The sequence below is a fragment of the Atta colombica genome, unplaced genomic scaffold (assembly GCF_001594045.1).
Source record: "Atta colombica isolate Treedump-2 unplaced genomic scaffold, Acol1.0 scaffold220, whole genome shotgun sequence".
In the NCBI taxonomy this organism is placed as follows: Eukaryota; Metazoa; Arthropoda; class Insecta; order Hymenoptera; family Formicidae; genus Atta; species Atta colombica.
In genome coordinates this window covers 749,807-765,115 of record NW_017259317.1, presented here as the reverse complement: position 1 = coordinate 765,115, position 15,309 = coordinate 749,807, and the positions used below count along the sequence as shown (strand labels likewise).

Here is a 15,309-nt window from a genome sequence, read left to right as displayed (position 1 = left end):
ATGCGTACCTGTCATGGTTTCTATCCAAAAGCGCCGGAGTGCTGGACGCTTTGATCCGCCGTTGAGCTTTGCTGAGACCAGGAGTTCGTCGTCTCTCCCTTCCGGCGTGGCCACTCGTTCTGTAGTCATGCAAAGGCTGAAATAAAATGTTAAAAATTGAAAATACAATTGTTAACATAATCAATCCGTTAAACACAAACTAACAGTAACATTACAGTATTATAAATAACATTCATTAATAAAGTAACATTCAGTATTATAATTTTCTATTCAATAATACATATATATGTATTACAGAAACTATTGCACTTGTATTGCTAAGTAAGAAATTATAATATTAATATTATTGTTAATTGACTGGGAATGTAGAATAATAAAATACTATACGAATACTCGTCCAAATAATCTCCAAATAATATTGTTTCTCATTGTCAGTAAAGAATTTCTTTTATTCCATCTGCTAGTACATACCGATCTCGATATATTAAAAAAGGTCACGTTTATTTTTAGTACGCGGATATACGTAGCAACATATTATTGATGATAATTGATAACCCTCGCGAGAAAGTTGCGTTACGTATGTATATCTTTCCTACGACTGGGTACGCACGAATGCGCTTGATCATTCGTATCTTTGTATCAGTATTGAACGTACTTTAGCCAGGTTACCAGGGTCTAATATTATGTTGCTAAGCTTCGTTACTAAGTGGGTTATCAGGCAACCGATTTTATTTTAAATCGACAGTTCATCCTATCGACAATTCTTCCTCGCGTATTTTTGCCGTGATTGACAAATTGTAAATTACAATTGAACTGGATTTTATTTATGACTCTATTATGCAGAGACTATAAAGAATAATTACGTGGAAATACGAGCAATAATAAATTATAAAATGCGAAGTGTTTAATAATAAATTTCTCTGATGAATTAAATGGTATTTTTTTTTATCGGAAGTCAAAATAATCCCTTTATTATTCGCATATTAAAACACCTGTGCGAATAATAAATGTCGCTTTCACAGTGTCTGGCTGTAAATTATCGATCTACTCGGCCGCAGCCCCCAATGTATATCACTGCACCTTATCCGCGGTAATCGACGAAAACGTTGATTTCGCGGTTTCTGCCCATCCTTTCACGCATGTCTCCGCAATTAGATGGGAAATGGAAGGGTGCAAACGGTGTCACAAAGGTTGATTATATCTTTACAGCTGCCTCGACACCGCGCACGACGTTTTACTAATTAAAATTCCCGCGGCGAGAAATCTAATACGATATATGTGTATATAGATATGTATGAATATATAGATATACACATATATACCGAGAAGATAAATCCCGCTCGGTCGAACTTCTATCGCCGACATCCCTCAAATCCGTTCCTCTATAATCGTACTCGATTCAAACGGAAAATTATGGAAATTTGGATCGTGCCACTTGGCTTTTATTTCGATGGAAATTTCGTTTAACATTCTCGTGCTCCAAGAAACTTGAATATCTGTCAAATATAATCTCAATCTATGGCATTTTCATCAAATAATTTGCTTCATCAGTTATTCACTGTTAAAGAATCTGTCAATTTAAACTGTCCTGTCTTCTCTTTTCCAATCTTCTATTTTGAATACAGCGTTTAAGGAGATTCTAAAATCATCTATGCTTTACCGATATTTTTCAAATGAGTATTTTTCTAATTGCCTTTATTAGATTAAAAAAAAATACTTTTCCAGAATTAAAGTATAAACAATAATGTAGGTAGCTTTCAACTACCTACTAAACTGTCACTATATGCCAAAAACAAAAAAAAATTGGAAGATTACATTTTATTATCAGATTTTGGCGTCGACTCATAACAAAATATTTGTTTTATACACCTACAAGTTTTATACTTTGTATGTATAAAATGTTAAATTTGATTTTAGTTTGAACTAGGGATTACATGAATAAACAATGTTAAATTCTTAGAATTAAGCTTAGATATCTAATATAAAAGATTAGCTAGATAGTGATAGGATGTCAATGACACGTAAATCTTGTGTAAGTTCTTATCGAAAATGCCTTTAGAATCCCGTTAAAATAATCGAAATATTCACTCGATTTTGTCATTATTAGATACTTTCCATTTGGTGTCAACACAAGTCAATACAAATGTCGTTCTATCTCCGATACTCACTGAATGTCAAGAAAGATAGAATGATGTTTGTGTCAACTTGTATCATCAAATGGAAAGCATCCATTAGGAGCATAAATTATCAGCTACACCTTCCGCAAGAGTGTAACGTGTATAACGTGGGACTTTACGTTCCTTCTGATTATAAACGCGCAGTGGATAACGTCAGTTCGACACGATACGTCGGATGTTAACGAGCACACTGTCGTCGCTGCGAATGATGCATATAGGTCGTCGCAAGCTGGTCGCGGTATACCACAGTCGCGTGCAACGTGATGCATCCCTATCCCTACAGCTACCGTCGAGACGTCACCGGCATTGGGGTCATTACTCACGTGTCGCCGATCGATGATCGCTTCCGTGTAGTCGATAATTATACTCGGATCGGAAATCTACGACAGCGAGCCATCGCGCGGAGTTCGCGCGTGCCGCGAATACGTACGATGTGGCAATGAATTCGATAATGTTATGAGAAAATAAATACTACTTAATTAATGTACAAATTACGCTGTTAAAAATAAAATGTTAATTTTAACTTAACGACTTAACTTATAGTGGGCTTTTTGCTTGTCTCAGAAAATTCATTATACATCTTCGAGTTAAAATTCATTTTATTTTATTTTTAACAGAGTATTTCTTAATTAATGTACAAATGATCTTTTTGTCTTTTAAAATAATTCTCTTTAGAGACAATGCACTTTTGATAACGTTCGTACAACTTGCGGAAACTCTGTGAAAAATTATCTTTGGATATCATTTTAAATCTTGTTGTCATACAGTTTTATAAATAAAACACAGAAGTCATAATAATTATAAAATATCATGACATTATTTGTATAAATTCATTTTTTGAGTTCATTTTTAATCAAATGATGTCATGATATTATTATGATTTAATTATAATATTGTTCTATCTAATAGAGTTAAATTCTGATTCAAAATGTGTAATATGGCAATTCTTGAATCAATGTTGTATTATCATTATTTTGAATCACTTCATTTCCCCGATCTTGTTCCAGCAGACTTTTTTTTATTCTAAACTAAAAAGAGACTTGACTCACAAACATTTCAGACATTCAAAACCATGCAATAAAACTTAAGGCAATGTATAAAAAAGACTTTTCACAGAATTTCCATAAACTGTATGTTAAGAAACGTCAGAAAAAACGTATTATCTCTAAAGATTATTTTGAAGAATAATAAAAGTTATATTAATTAAGTGATATTTATTTTCTCATAATATTCACTAAACTTTATTGCTGCACCACGTATTTAGAAGAGATTGATTCGTCGAATGAAAATCGTCGATATTATGTCAGCTAAACGAGTCCCTACGCGATGTCGGTGTCACGAAAATAGTCTTAGGGAGAAAAATAGCCAGCGATGAATGAATCGCTAATAATTTAAGTACAATATGTTAGTCCTTAGCTTCAGAAACGCGGGTAGAGTTCTTATACAAATCTTGTGATCGAGTCTCAAAGTCTATTAAGTTCTTACCGAGCAGTCCTCAAGTCATCATACATTGCAATGAAGAAATTATGAACTAATGAAAAACGAACATGTATGTTATACTTGTTCAAGTTGAAGATTAATAGTCGGTCAACTGAGGTTATCGACGGAATTGAAAAGATTCTCTATTTAATTATTGCGCGTGCGCGCGCGCGCGCGTATGTGTGTGTGTGTGTGTATAAAATAAATCGACGACATGCATCGGCCTACACGTCTATCGAGCGTGCAGACCGGAAGATTAGCGGCATCGCTTGAAGTTTGTTTAATTAAGCCTTGGAATGTCTCTTGACTAACACAAGAGTTCTATAATAACAAATTTATGGTTTTGCATCGATAAACAGAGCCAATTTAATTCATAATTTATTGTTGTTTAGCTATTAATTCGCTCACTTTGTGTATTTATTATAATTACGGGTAATTCATTTTTATTAATCGAATAATTTTCCTTCTGCAATGTAAGAATAAACATAAAAGAAAACCTCTTTTACGTTAATCAAAAATAATTGTTGAATTATATTCAAATAGTTAATTTTTAAGAAAATTGAAAAAATGAATTTTTATTAAAAATTAAGAAAATTTATCTATACTTCTCGAATTTTTATCAAAAAAAGATAAAATTATTATCGTATTGAAATTTTTTGTAACTTAAGATAATTTCTTCTTTTTATTTATATATTTAATCCTCCACTACTCCGAAATTTTCGATCATAATTTCTAAAAATGCTCTAGGCAGTTGAGGAAAACAGTATATATTTTTTATGGATTACATCAAAATCTAAAAAAATCTTATACACTTGTGAAAGCTTTAATAATAAGTTTTTACTGTAATAAGAACTAAAGATTATATTTTATTTATTTTTTACATATTCAAATCTGAATGAATTTTGAGAAAACATAATATTGATTGTGCTTTTTAAAAGGTATTAAGAATGCTGGAGGGTTAATAATATTTAAGAATTAAAATTTTCTCATATATATGTGTTGTAAATATTTCTAAAAAATTACTAATTGAATTTGAACATAATGTATTGTTATTTTAAAAATAATTAGAGTGATGATAATTTAATAGAGATAATGACCTAGACTGTCAACATAATATTAATGTGGGATTCTATTGTATTTCATTTTAGTCTTTTCTCTCTTAAGAAAGACATTCCAAAGTAGGAAATAATAGGAGAACTTCACACAGGGTTCTCGCCTTTCTCATACATATTAAGAGACAGAACAATTAGGCTTAGCTTTTAATCAATCTTTGTCAATCTATTATCAATACCAGCGAATCAGTAATGTTTCAGTTAACTAATCAATCCGATTGTAATAGTAAAACAGTGAATCAGCAAACAGAAAAATAGTAAATCGACAGAACAGTTCTGGTTCAAATATACCTTTGCGTGAAAGGTCTAAGTTTGTTAAAACTACATTTGTAATCCTTTAACACGTTCCATGCTATGTGGATCAAAGGTGACTCACACTGGACTTGTGGTTCAGGTCGCTTGCTATTTTATCAATAAAAAGAAACGAAAATAATTTTATAATTTATATATTAATATTTTATAATTTTTACAAAATAATTTTGATATCATACGTGAATACATAGTTATAATATATTATGCATGATACATTTTAGATTGGAACATAAATTTGTTGCGCTATGAATTTCAAAATTCAAATAGCTATAATTTTTTTTAAAATGAACGAAATTTATCTCTACTTTCGAAAGATCCCTGTCTTTTTTATGTTTGGTCATTTTTACATATAGAAAACACAAAAGACAAACATTTTCTTCTCACTTTGTGGATCTAACAAAAAAAAATTGTGCAAAAATGTTTGACTTTCTATTGAAATGTTTAAAGTTTTCCTTATAAAATTGTTTAAAAAAAATTTTCCTAAGATTTTCTTTCTCTCTCCCCCTCCTTCCCTCCTTCCTTCCCCCACCTCCTCTCCTTCTTTCCCCCTCTTTCTGTTACTGAATTATCGCAGATTAAATAAAAACATTTTGCTTCTTGTGTGATTGCTCATAACTCCATTAAAAATTATAATACTGTAATTTAAAAAAATAGATTTTTAAAACTGAAATTTTGCTGAAAGCAAAATGAACTTTTTGTTCCGATCTAATATAAATATTAGACTTCTTTAATAATACTTTTAAGACTTTCACGGGTATTTTCTTTAGAGGTGTCAAAGGGTTTGCGAATCATCACATCCGTGTTGTGATCCATTGCTAACACCAACATTTCGTGAATCTTGCCATTCATTTTATTAGAGTGAGGAGCGCACTGATATATATATTTTATCCTGATGAAGTAAACGGCAAGGTTCACGAAACATTGGCGTTAGCAACGGATCACGACACGATGATAATCCGCAAACCATAAGGCTTTTTTCTTTATAATAATTTTTATAATAATTTTTTTAAACAAGTATGAAATACATGTTATATTTAATAAATAATACAACAAATATAAATAAAATCATCAATGATTCCACCATGCAGCGTGATGATCAATCATTTAAAATTGACGTAGCACGTCAATTTTTAAGGAAACAGTAAAGGTAAATTTAATTTTTTTCAGTTTGAATTAATTTTGATCATTGTTTTTGATTGTTTTTTCTCAGAAATTGTTTAAAATAAACCGGAAATAAGTTTAAATAGCTTGCAAGTAAATTGTTGCTGTCGAAAAGTATGGAAACAGCTCCAATTTAAATAAGCTAGTTTTGCTGAGTATAGTTGCAGTTTGAATAAAATAAGTTGTTGCTGTTGACAAATGTAATTACATTTCAATAATTTGAATAAATATTAATCTTCCATTAATAAATAGGTATTATATATAAATAGGTATAATAGTGCTCTGAAAGGATGGATGCAGCTTCTTCTAATATAGGTCATTTGAAACTGGTCTTAAAATTGTAGGTCTCATATATCTATATGTGTAATGCAGAACGAGTTGTTACGTCTCTGATAAAAAACTAAGGATATAAAACAAGAAGAATAAAATATTAAAGGAAGTAATTTCGTGTTATATTAAATATAAAAATTCAATTTTCTTTTTTAATAATTTGATTACAAAAACTTGTCCAATCCTGGCTTAAATGTATTGACTCAAAAATAGTCAGTCAAATTTTTAGGTCGTAACACATGACTGAGAAATAAATATGCGGAGAAAATAATGTTATATCTGACAGGTCAGTTAATTTATCAATAGTTATTTACCGTCTCGTTCACCAGTAATATTGCATCGTTACAGCCAATCCGACGTAGATGCTATAAAGCCATTGTTATTCATTAAAGAAAAAATAATATTACTCTTCTGGGAGGAGTGGATGGAGAAGACGCAGGTTTTACGTCATACAATATGTATACATATATAGAAATATAGTAAGCCCAAGAAAGAGATGTTACGGTATATTCTTTACTTTAAAATATCATATATTTTTAGACACAAATGCAACACGCAAATCGATTGAATAAAAAAAACGCAACTCTATCTTTCCTGCTTTATATCATCATCCAAATAATTAAGTTTGATTATTTAAATGAATCGTCTATTATTCTTTTTTTCTTCAAGATTAAAGTATTGATCTCGGAAAGCACTTCGTGCTCCACCATAATTAGATTACTTATTCTTTTTAAGTAATCACTTCTTCTATTATATTTTAATTATTACTTTAATAACATAATTATACTTAATAATAATTAAATATAATAATAATTATTATATAATAATTATTAATAAGATTACATATAATTCTTGATTATGTAATTACTGCAATTCTTTGATTATATTCCTTTAACTTACAGAAACGGGGGCTGTGTGAGATGTAGCTGCTTCCTGACGGAGTCTGCTGGGACTAGGACTGGATCGCTGAGAATCTTGTCCTCGCTGCCAGGATGTTGACCTGCTGCGACAGACGAACAAGAAAATTCAATTATCTTTATTACGACAGTTTATGACAAAAAAACGATTTTTTTTTAAAATATCGATTAAAAATAGGACTTGATGTAACTTGAGAAATTCTTATCTTTTCGTTGAAGTCTTTTGAATTTATAGTCCAACACATATCGCTTTATATTCTCGTTGACGTAACTTGATATACCGAGTGATTCAAAGACTTATTCATTCGCGCGCTTATATTCGCAGTAGAATTGTATAAGTAACGTTATCTCAATTAATTCATATACAAACTTATCGTGTGTTATCGATATCGAATAGCAGTGTGTCCAATCGACGGGATGCGCCATGTCGGTGATTAATCAATAAACATAACGCGGTGCGTCGCTTGAATCTTAATTAATGGGTTTGGAGGAGCCGAGCAAATTCAACATACGTCTCAGAGTTGCAGCTCGTTATCTTAGTAGGTCGCATTCAAGTGTAATATATGTATATAGATATAGAAGACCGAAATACAGGTTTCGCGTAATAAAATTCTGTTAAAATAATTCGTGCGCTTAGTTCAATAACGCGGAAAAAACGGCTGTACGCCCCGCAATCGTGCGTACTGGTGGCAAATGCATATGCATGCCACATTCGTTTCAACAAACAGTGGATTTTTTTCTAATGTTACAACACACACCATTTTAAAAGTACTGTTTAACAATCGTGTGCAATGAAAAAAAAATCACAATCTTTTTCTTATTCTATTTATTTAATATTACGTAAAATATTATATTACTTAAAATATGTGAACATATTTTCATTGAATAAAAATTGATTGCAAAATTGCTCAAACAAAATTGCTCAAACAGAAATGATATCAAATGATTTTAAGATGCTTTTAAGATACTAATATAGAAAATGATTAAATATATTTTTATTAAAAATAAATTATTGTTATATTAAATTTTCTATTACATTATTATATATTATAAAGAACAAAATTTTAATATGAATATATATATAATTTTATCTTATGCATTTAATTAAGTAAGAGAAGATATTTGATCAAAGTGAATCTTAGTACTTAGATATTTCTGTTTGAATTTATATACGTATCTAATTCTGCAAATCGCGCGCCGCAATCACCGTTTTCGGTCTTAAAACGCAATCATGAGCAGAATCAGAGTAGTAATATGATTATATTAATTAAATTGAAGAAATTTAATAATTTTTTATGCTAATATGCGCATCTTTATAAAATTATTAAAGTTGAGACAATTTTTCGCAATAAATTATTTATAGATTTAAGATTTTTATTAACATCTTTTTATTAATATTCTTATAAGGATACTTATTAGCATAAAAAAATCATTAAATTGTCAATTTAATAAATGATATTGTTATTTTGTTTCTGCTTATGATTGCTTTTCAAGAAAAAAAAATTCGGCGCGCGATTTGCAGAATCATATATGTATATTAAATTCACACAGATCATTTAAGCACTAAGATCCGTTTTGACAGAATATAGGAATCCTTTTATTTAATTAGATTTATTCGCATCGCGTGTTATACAATCAAATTTGCAAATCGATGATACTACAAGTATCACAATTTGAAAAACATATATTATGAGCAGGAATAAAGAGGAAGTAATGTAATTAATAAAAATGTGGTTTTCTCTGTCGACGCGCGACAGGGAGGAGGGTCGTACAGTTCGGTCGACATTATTCGCGGCTCTCGTGATTGGACGGGGAAAACATTTTCGTAATAAATTACAGTGGAGCGCACGGCTTATCGTCCTGACGCGATAATGGGTGCAATGTTGTAAGTTATGGGGTCAAGGGTCATCAGGTACGATTTGTACCAACATTTCGTCGATAACCCTTCTCACAAAGACGGCGATTAATCGTTCCGATTGTCGTGCCACGAGACAATAATCTCGGGTTACGTATCACACATAGCGCGCAATGACGTGGGTTCAACTTTCTACTTGAATCCGGCAATGCGTACGTACGCCAAAGTGCATGGAGCAAGCAAAGAACGTAATTTCTAATCTTTTCGATACTTATTTGCATCGCAGATATTGAGATTGTTGCTCCTATTTGTATTCCTAAACAAATTGAGAAAGCCTTTCCAATTTAACGAACGAAGCGTTTGCTCGATTTTCATAATGGATTAAAGAATTTAAGAAACCGATCCACGTGTGTGAAGAGAATTAGCCGATCGCAATAATCTCAGATCGAAGATGCATGCACTTGCGCGAGGAAAAAAGAGAGAGAGAGAAGCGGAAATCGCTTGGTCTCGCATTCTCACGGCAGCATTTCATTATTCGCGCGCGAATATACCTCGCAAAGTCGTCGTGCTAGAAACACGCAACGGCGACGTACCGATCGTCAAATAGTGAAAGGCGATAATAAATGCCGCGGTATGGTGAGGTGCGAGAGAACGAGTGCACTCGCATCGTTTGCAGGGAAGAAAGGAGAGAATAGAAGAGAAGAAAAGCCAATGAGAAGAAAGTATCTTCGATGATGACCACGAATAGCTGACATAGTCAGCTGCTAGAATTAACAGTCGTATTCTTTTAAAAATACATGTACTCTTTTTAAAATCATTGGTTATTAATTAAAATTTTACGTTTGTTAAAATTATATTAATTATCAAAAAAAGTTATGGTCTAGAAATTTTATTTTATTAATTCCTTCTAATTTGATTTTATTAGAATCATGTTAAAAAATTTTTTTTTAATTTATAATTCATGCGCAATATAAATAATTCATATTAAATAATTCATTTTTCAAAATTTTGGCTATTTTTCCAACATATATATATATAATATATATATATATTAGGTGTAGTAAAAAGAAATCCATTATTTTTCCATTCAATTTCATGCAAAAATAATAGATTTCTTTTTACTACACCTAATATCTACATCAGATTTCAGATAATATTGATAGAATTAAATAATTTTAATGGATGTTTTCAAATTTGATACATTTATACAATGTATAAAGAGTTTGAAGAGGTTAAATATCGACATTTAACGCATGAAAAATTATACCTCTTCTCTCTCCCGGGTCACCTTTTTTAAAAAGTATACATATATACTTTTTCCTCGTGTTTCAGATATGATAACTCTAGCCGTGAGCTACACCGATTGAAGGCAGGTCACGATGTTCTAAGGCCTGAAAGTTCATCGATTTATTCCACTTTCTACGCGTGGTACCGATCGAGACCAGCGCGGAATCATCTTTCCTCGCGCGATGGGAGCGGCCAACTGTCATCCGCAGAACGGACGAGATTTACTTAACCCCGTCGAGTATAAACGACGTGCAGCTCTCGTCTTTTTGCGAAAGATCGGTTCTCGATACGTTGACTCTGTTCGCTGTCATGTTAACCTTCTCTATTGCCGGCAGGAAAGCGAAGCAAGGAGGCGTCGGCGAAAGCCTTCTTTAATCTTTAATTAGCTATACAATCGTAATGTAAGACCAACGTCAAATTAGTGTTGAAGAGCTATAAATGTCTTACATTTTCTAGAAGTGAAGATTGTCCAACTTTTCGCTGTTCTATAAATATTAATAGATTTATTCTTATACAGGGTGTATCTGAAATAACTAATCATATAGTGCTATTTCTAATAAAAAATTGAGATGAAAAATCCTCTACCATTTTGCAATTTTCGCAATATTTTTTTTAGTTGCTCAATGAGTAAAATATCTAAAATCAACGTATAAAACAATTTTAACATATTAGATTCTTTAGCATATTTTTGAGAGTTTCTTTAAAAAAAATCTTCAAAATATTTCACGGAAAGATATCTTAAAATTGTTGTCTTATACATATCGATTTTATCCATTTATTCAATAATATTTAGAAATTAATATCTCGTTAACTATTGCGTTAAAAATTGCAAAATGATAGAGGACTCTTCGATTTTTTTATTAGGAAGTATTGTATAGTTAATGGGTTTCAGTTTTCATTATTTCAATTACATCCTGTATTTTTTTCGCTATTATTATGATAATAACAACGACTTAATATACATATGAGTAATATACATACTTTAGCGGACAGAATTGCAATTTAATTAAATCAATTGTTTTCTAGAGAAATCCATCAAAAATTATTAATTTATTAAATATTTTGGATATTTTGGATTTTATTTTTTATAATCGAAGAAGTCGGTCTTTAATTTGAAATTCATTTGAATGTCTTTAATTGAAATTCATTTTTCTTAAATTAGAGATTGCCACGTTTGATCAAAAAAATTAATTCGAAATTAATTTAATAAATTAATGAAATTAGGTTTTATAACTTGGTTAATTTCAAATTAACTTTTTAAAAAATATTTAGATTGTATATTACTTTAATTACATTTTTCTTGTGTTCAGACTTTAGTAGTTCCAGTTATTATCGTTTGATAAGGGAATCTCGCGAAATAAAAGAACTTCTTGTAAGATCTTCTTATAAATCTTTATTAATTAAGAATTTTAATTAATTTTGATAATGTAAGTACATATTACATAGTTGTTTTTCTTGTGAAATTTTTCAAGATCGCATCGAGATAGACATTTTGTAAGATATCCATATCTAAAAGCTTTGACGTAGGTAAATGCATGGCACGGTTGTGCCATTATGAAATACGGTACTTTAAAATTTGATGGATGATTACAAAAACGCGAACGACGGTACGGGATCTAATATTTACCGTCTGGTACGTGGAAACTACGTCACCAGCCGCGTAGTACGGTCGAAGGATATTGGCACGTCGTGCTCGGTGTACATAAGCGGATACCTACGATACGTGCTTGCAACCACGGCGCACTGGATTCTTCTTGTGGAAACGCATGAATTTTCGACGTGAAAAGTGCCAACACCAGTGATACATCCAAGGTTAAGAAGTTTTATGTGTAAACTGCGTTACCTTGTAACATATTGCCTGAAAATTATATTTCTCGACAATTATGAGAAACATAAGTAACTTTTAATTTGTTGTATTTTCTTTAAGAGATTAGCAAATTGTTTAAATAATAATTACGTGACATATTTGCCTATATATTATAAACGATATAATCTATTTTTTATCCATATATTATATAAATCCAGCATTATTTATAAAATTAATTAAACATAAAAATATTAAGTACAAAATACATTTTTCTGTTTTTCTTTTTAAAGATAAATACAAAATACATAGAATATCGATGTTCCAAAAATAAGGACGTCGATAAATTTTTATCTCAAAAATAACTTGTCTCTAATCGAAGCTTAACCAACTTAAGTCAATTTTCTCTTATCTAAAACAACACAAAAAATTACTGAGATATGTCGATTTTCTTTTCTCCACGTTCTTCGAATTTTTTAATATTTTAACTTTATTACTTTACATAGAAAGAAGAATAGACAACTCTCTCAATCTGTGTTTCTATCATATGCTTAATATGGAGGTGCAGACTCGCTATTTTGCCCGAGGCGCCGAAATACCGGGCCGCGTTGCGCGTGGGTGTGCTCGCTGGTAGGTAATAACCGGTCGTAAAATCTTACCGGTTTCACAACGCAGCTTCCCCTCGGCCCCGTCTGCATCTTATATGAATATACCTGTGAATCTTTTCTCGCTCTCGGCGTCCTCGCTTATTTAAGAGACGCGCGCGGTGCGCTGCCGCTACTTCGCGCCCTACAGCACGATAGATTCACGGATAAACGTACGATTTTTCTCTTTCAACAGGCGCATTGAACTAGTATGAAGTCTATGCGCAACCTAGGAATGATCGTTCTATCGCGCGATGAATGATAACGCTCATGACGTCCATAATAATTCGCGTAACGTATCGTTTTGCTTTATGCAAGACGTTTCCGTGAAGTTGCCGCTGCATATTAACATTGGACGATCCAATTGAATAACAGTCAGAGGTTTGAATTAATTTCTCTTCGGTGATCATTTTATCATCGCACGACTGTAAACGAATGTAACACCAATCGCACTTGTTATAACTCGTGTCATAATTATTCATTTGTCTTATATACAAGATATCTTCTTGTTACTTTTTCACATACTTCTCAGTCTTGTTGAGTACAAAATAATAAAGTTAATATTATTATGATTTCTGCATTATTATATATTTTTTATATAAAATCGATACAATATCAATGCGATGAAATAATAAAAAGAAAAGTTTAGCATTTCTTATTTTTTATTAATGCGGTTCACTCGCATCACTTATATAAAATAGAAAATAATTGTATTAAGAGAAAAATTTAGGTAAATATTATATAAGGTAAATTGAAGAACATTTATGTTCATGTAAGAATTTAAAACATACTAAAAAAATTCACTATATCTACATACAATTTTTTTAAATAGTACTAAGTAAATATTTACTTACAATAAATACATATTTTACTTAATGAAAAAAAAAATTCATTAATTATTAATCATTAATCATAAATCATTAATGATTCTTCTTCGAATAAATATGTTTACATTTAGCAAATATTTACTTAGAACTGTTCAAATAAATTCTTATGAAAATTTATTAAATTTTATAAAAAATTTAAATAACTTATTAAATTATTTTTCTGTGTATCATAATTAACTGAGTGAAAAATTAATTATGTTATGAATTAATTATTATTATTTCGAATTCTCTCTCTCTCTCTCTCTCTCTCTCTCTCTCTTAATAGCTCCATGCAAGATAAGTATGATTTATTATACAGCAACTCTTTTTACTTGTCATATCCTTATTTGAAGAATTGCTTACAATCATTGGACATGCATTAGATATTCGCTGAATAAATATGTACATATATGTACATATAGCTGTCATATACGTGGTAGAAACTAGTTGTACTATTACAAGGTAGATTACCGAATCATCAGGCTATTTAAAACTCCAATTTTCCTTTTTCTTGCATTTTCAAGGATTCAGAACTCACGCGAGCGTTAAAACGGGATTGCGGCATTTATCGGTTCGTTGTTAATAGCACTCGTACTTGTATGTTTCCGCAGCCGTTTGCTGACGGATCTCTTTCAAGCCATTAAAGTTTTGTACGTTTAGTGCACGAAGGAAGCACTGATAGCTCCTTTTTCCATTTGTGAGTTCCACGTTTGCGTGTCGCATCATCTCGACTAATTTAGCATAATCAATGAAATTGCGTGAAATTTGCAAAATGCGAATGAATTTTTGACAGTCATCGCGAAGATTTAAGCTGCAACAGATGTCCATAAAATAGAGTATAGAATATGACATAACATTTTATTGTCATTATCTATACGCATATTGAAGTAGAAGAAATAAAATGTCATTAAAATTATATTTATTTTGTTTACTTATTTACATATTTTTGTTTACGTATTTATAATAAAATAATAATGAGATGATTACATAAAGAATAAGTATATAATCTCTCAAAGACACATTATTCAAATAATAATATTTAACTTCTTAATGAGAATGTAGACAGACTCTCTGACGTCAATGTAAAATACGCGGTAGAGATAATTATCTGATTAAATTGTTCTAAAAATATAATTCGAACTTTAGTCAACAAACAATGTTCCATACAAAACAGTAAATAAATTATGAAATAACTCACACGATGCATATAAAATTTTGTTAAATTATGTAATTGTTTAGTACATTGCTCTTTACAATGTAGATAAAAAAATAGATTATTTACTATATATGAATAATATCATTTATAAACATTACAATAAATGTTATATTACACACACACACGCACACGCACGCACACACACACAC

General features: G+C 30.8%; 1 protein-coding gene across 1 annotated transcript in view; it reads right to left on the bottom strand.

Annotated features, from left to right (window-relative positions):
* The window catches only part of LOC108687934, a 112,011-nt gene that overhangs the window by 23,259 nt on the left and 73,443 nt on the right, over window positions 1–15,309 (bottom strand). The window contains exons 10-11 of the mRNA XM_018193979.1: window positions 7,472–7,574; window positions 9–136 (exon numbers count right to left, since the gene is read on the bottom strand). Coding sequence (XP_018049468.1) covers window positions 9–136; window positions 7,472–7,574 — 231 coding nt within the window. The remainder of the gene's footprint in view (window positions 1–8; window positions 137–7,471; window positions 7,575–15,309) is intronic.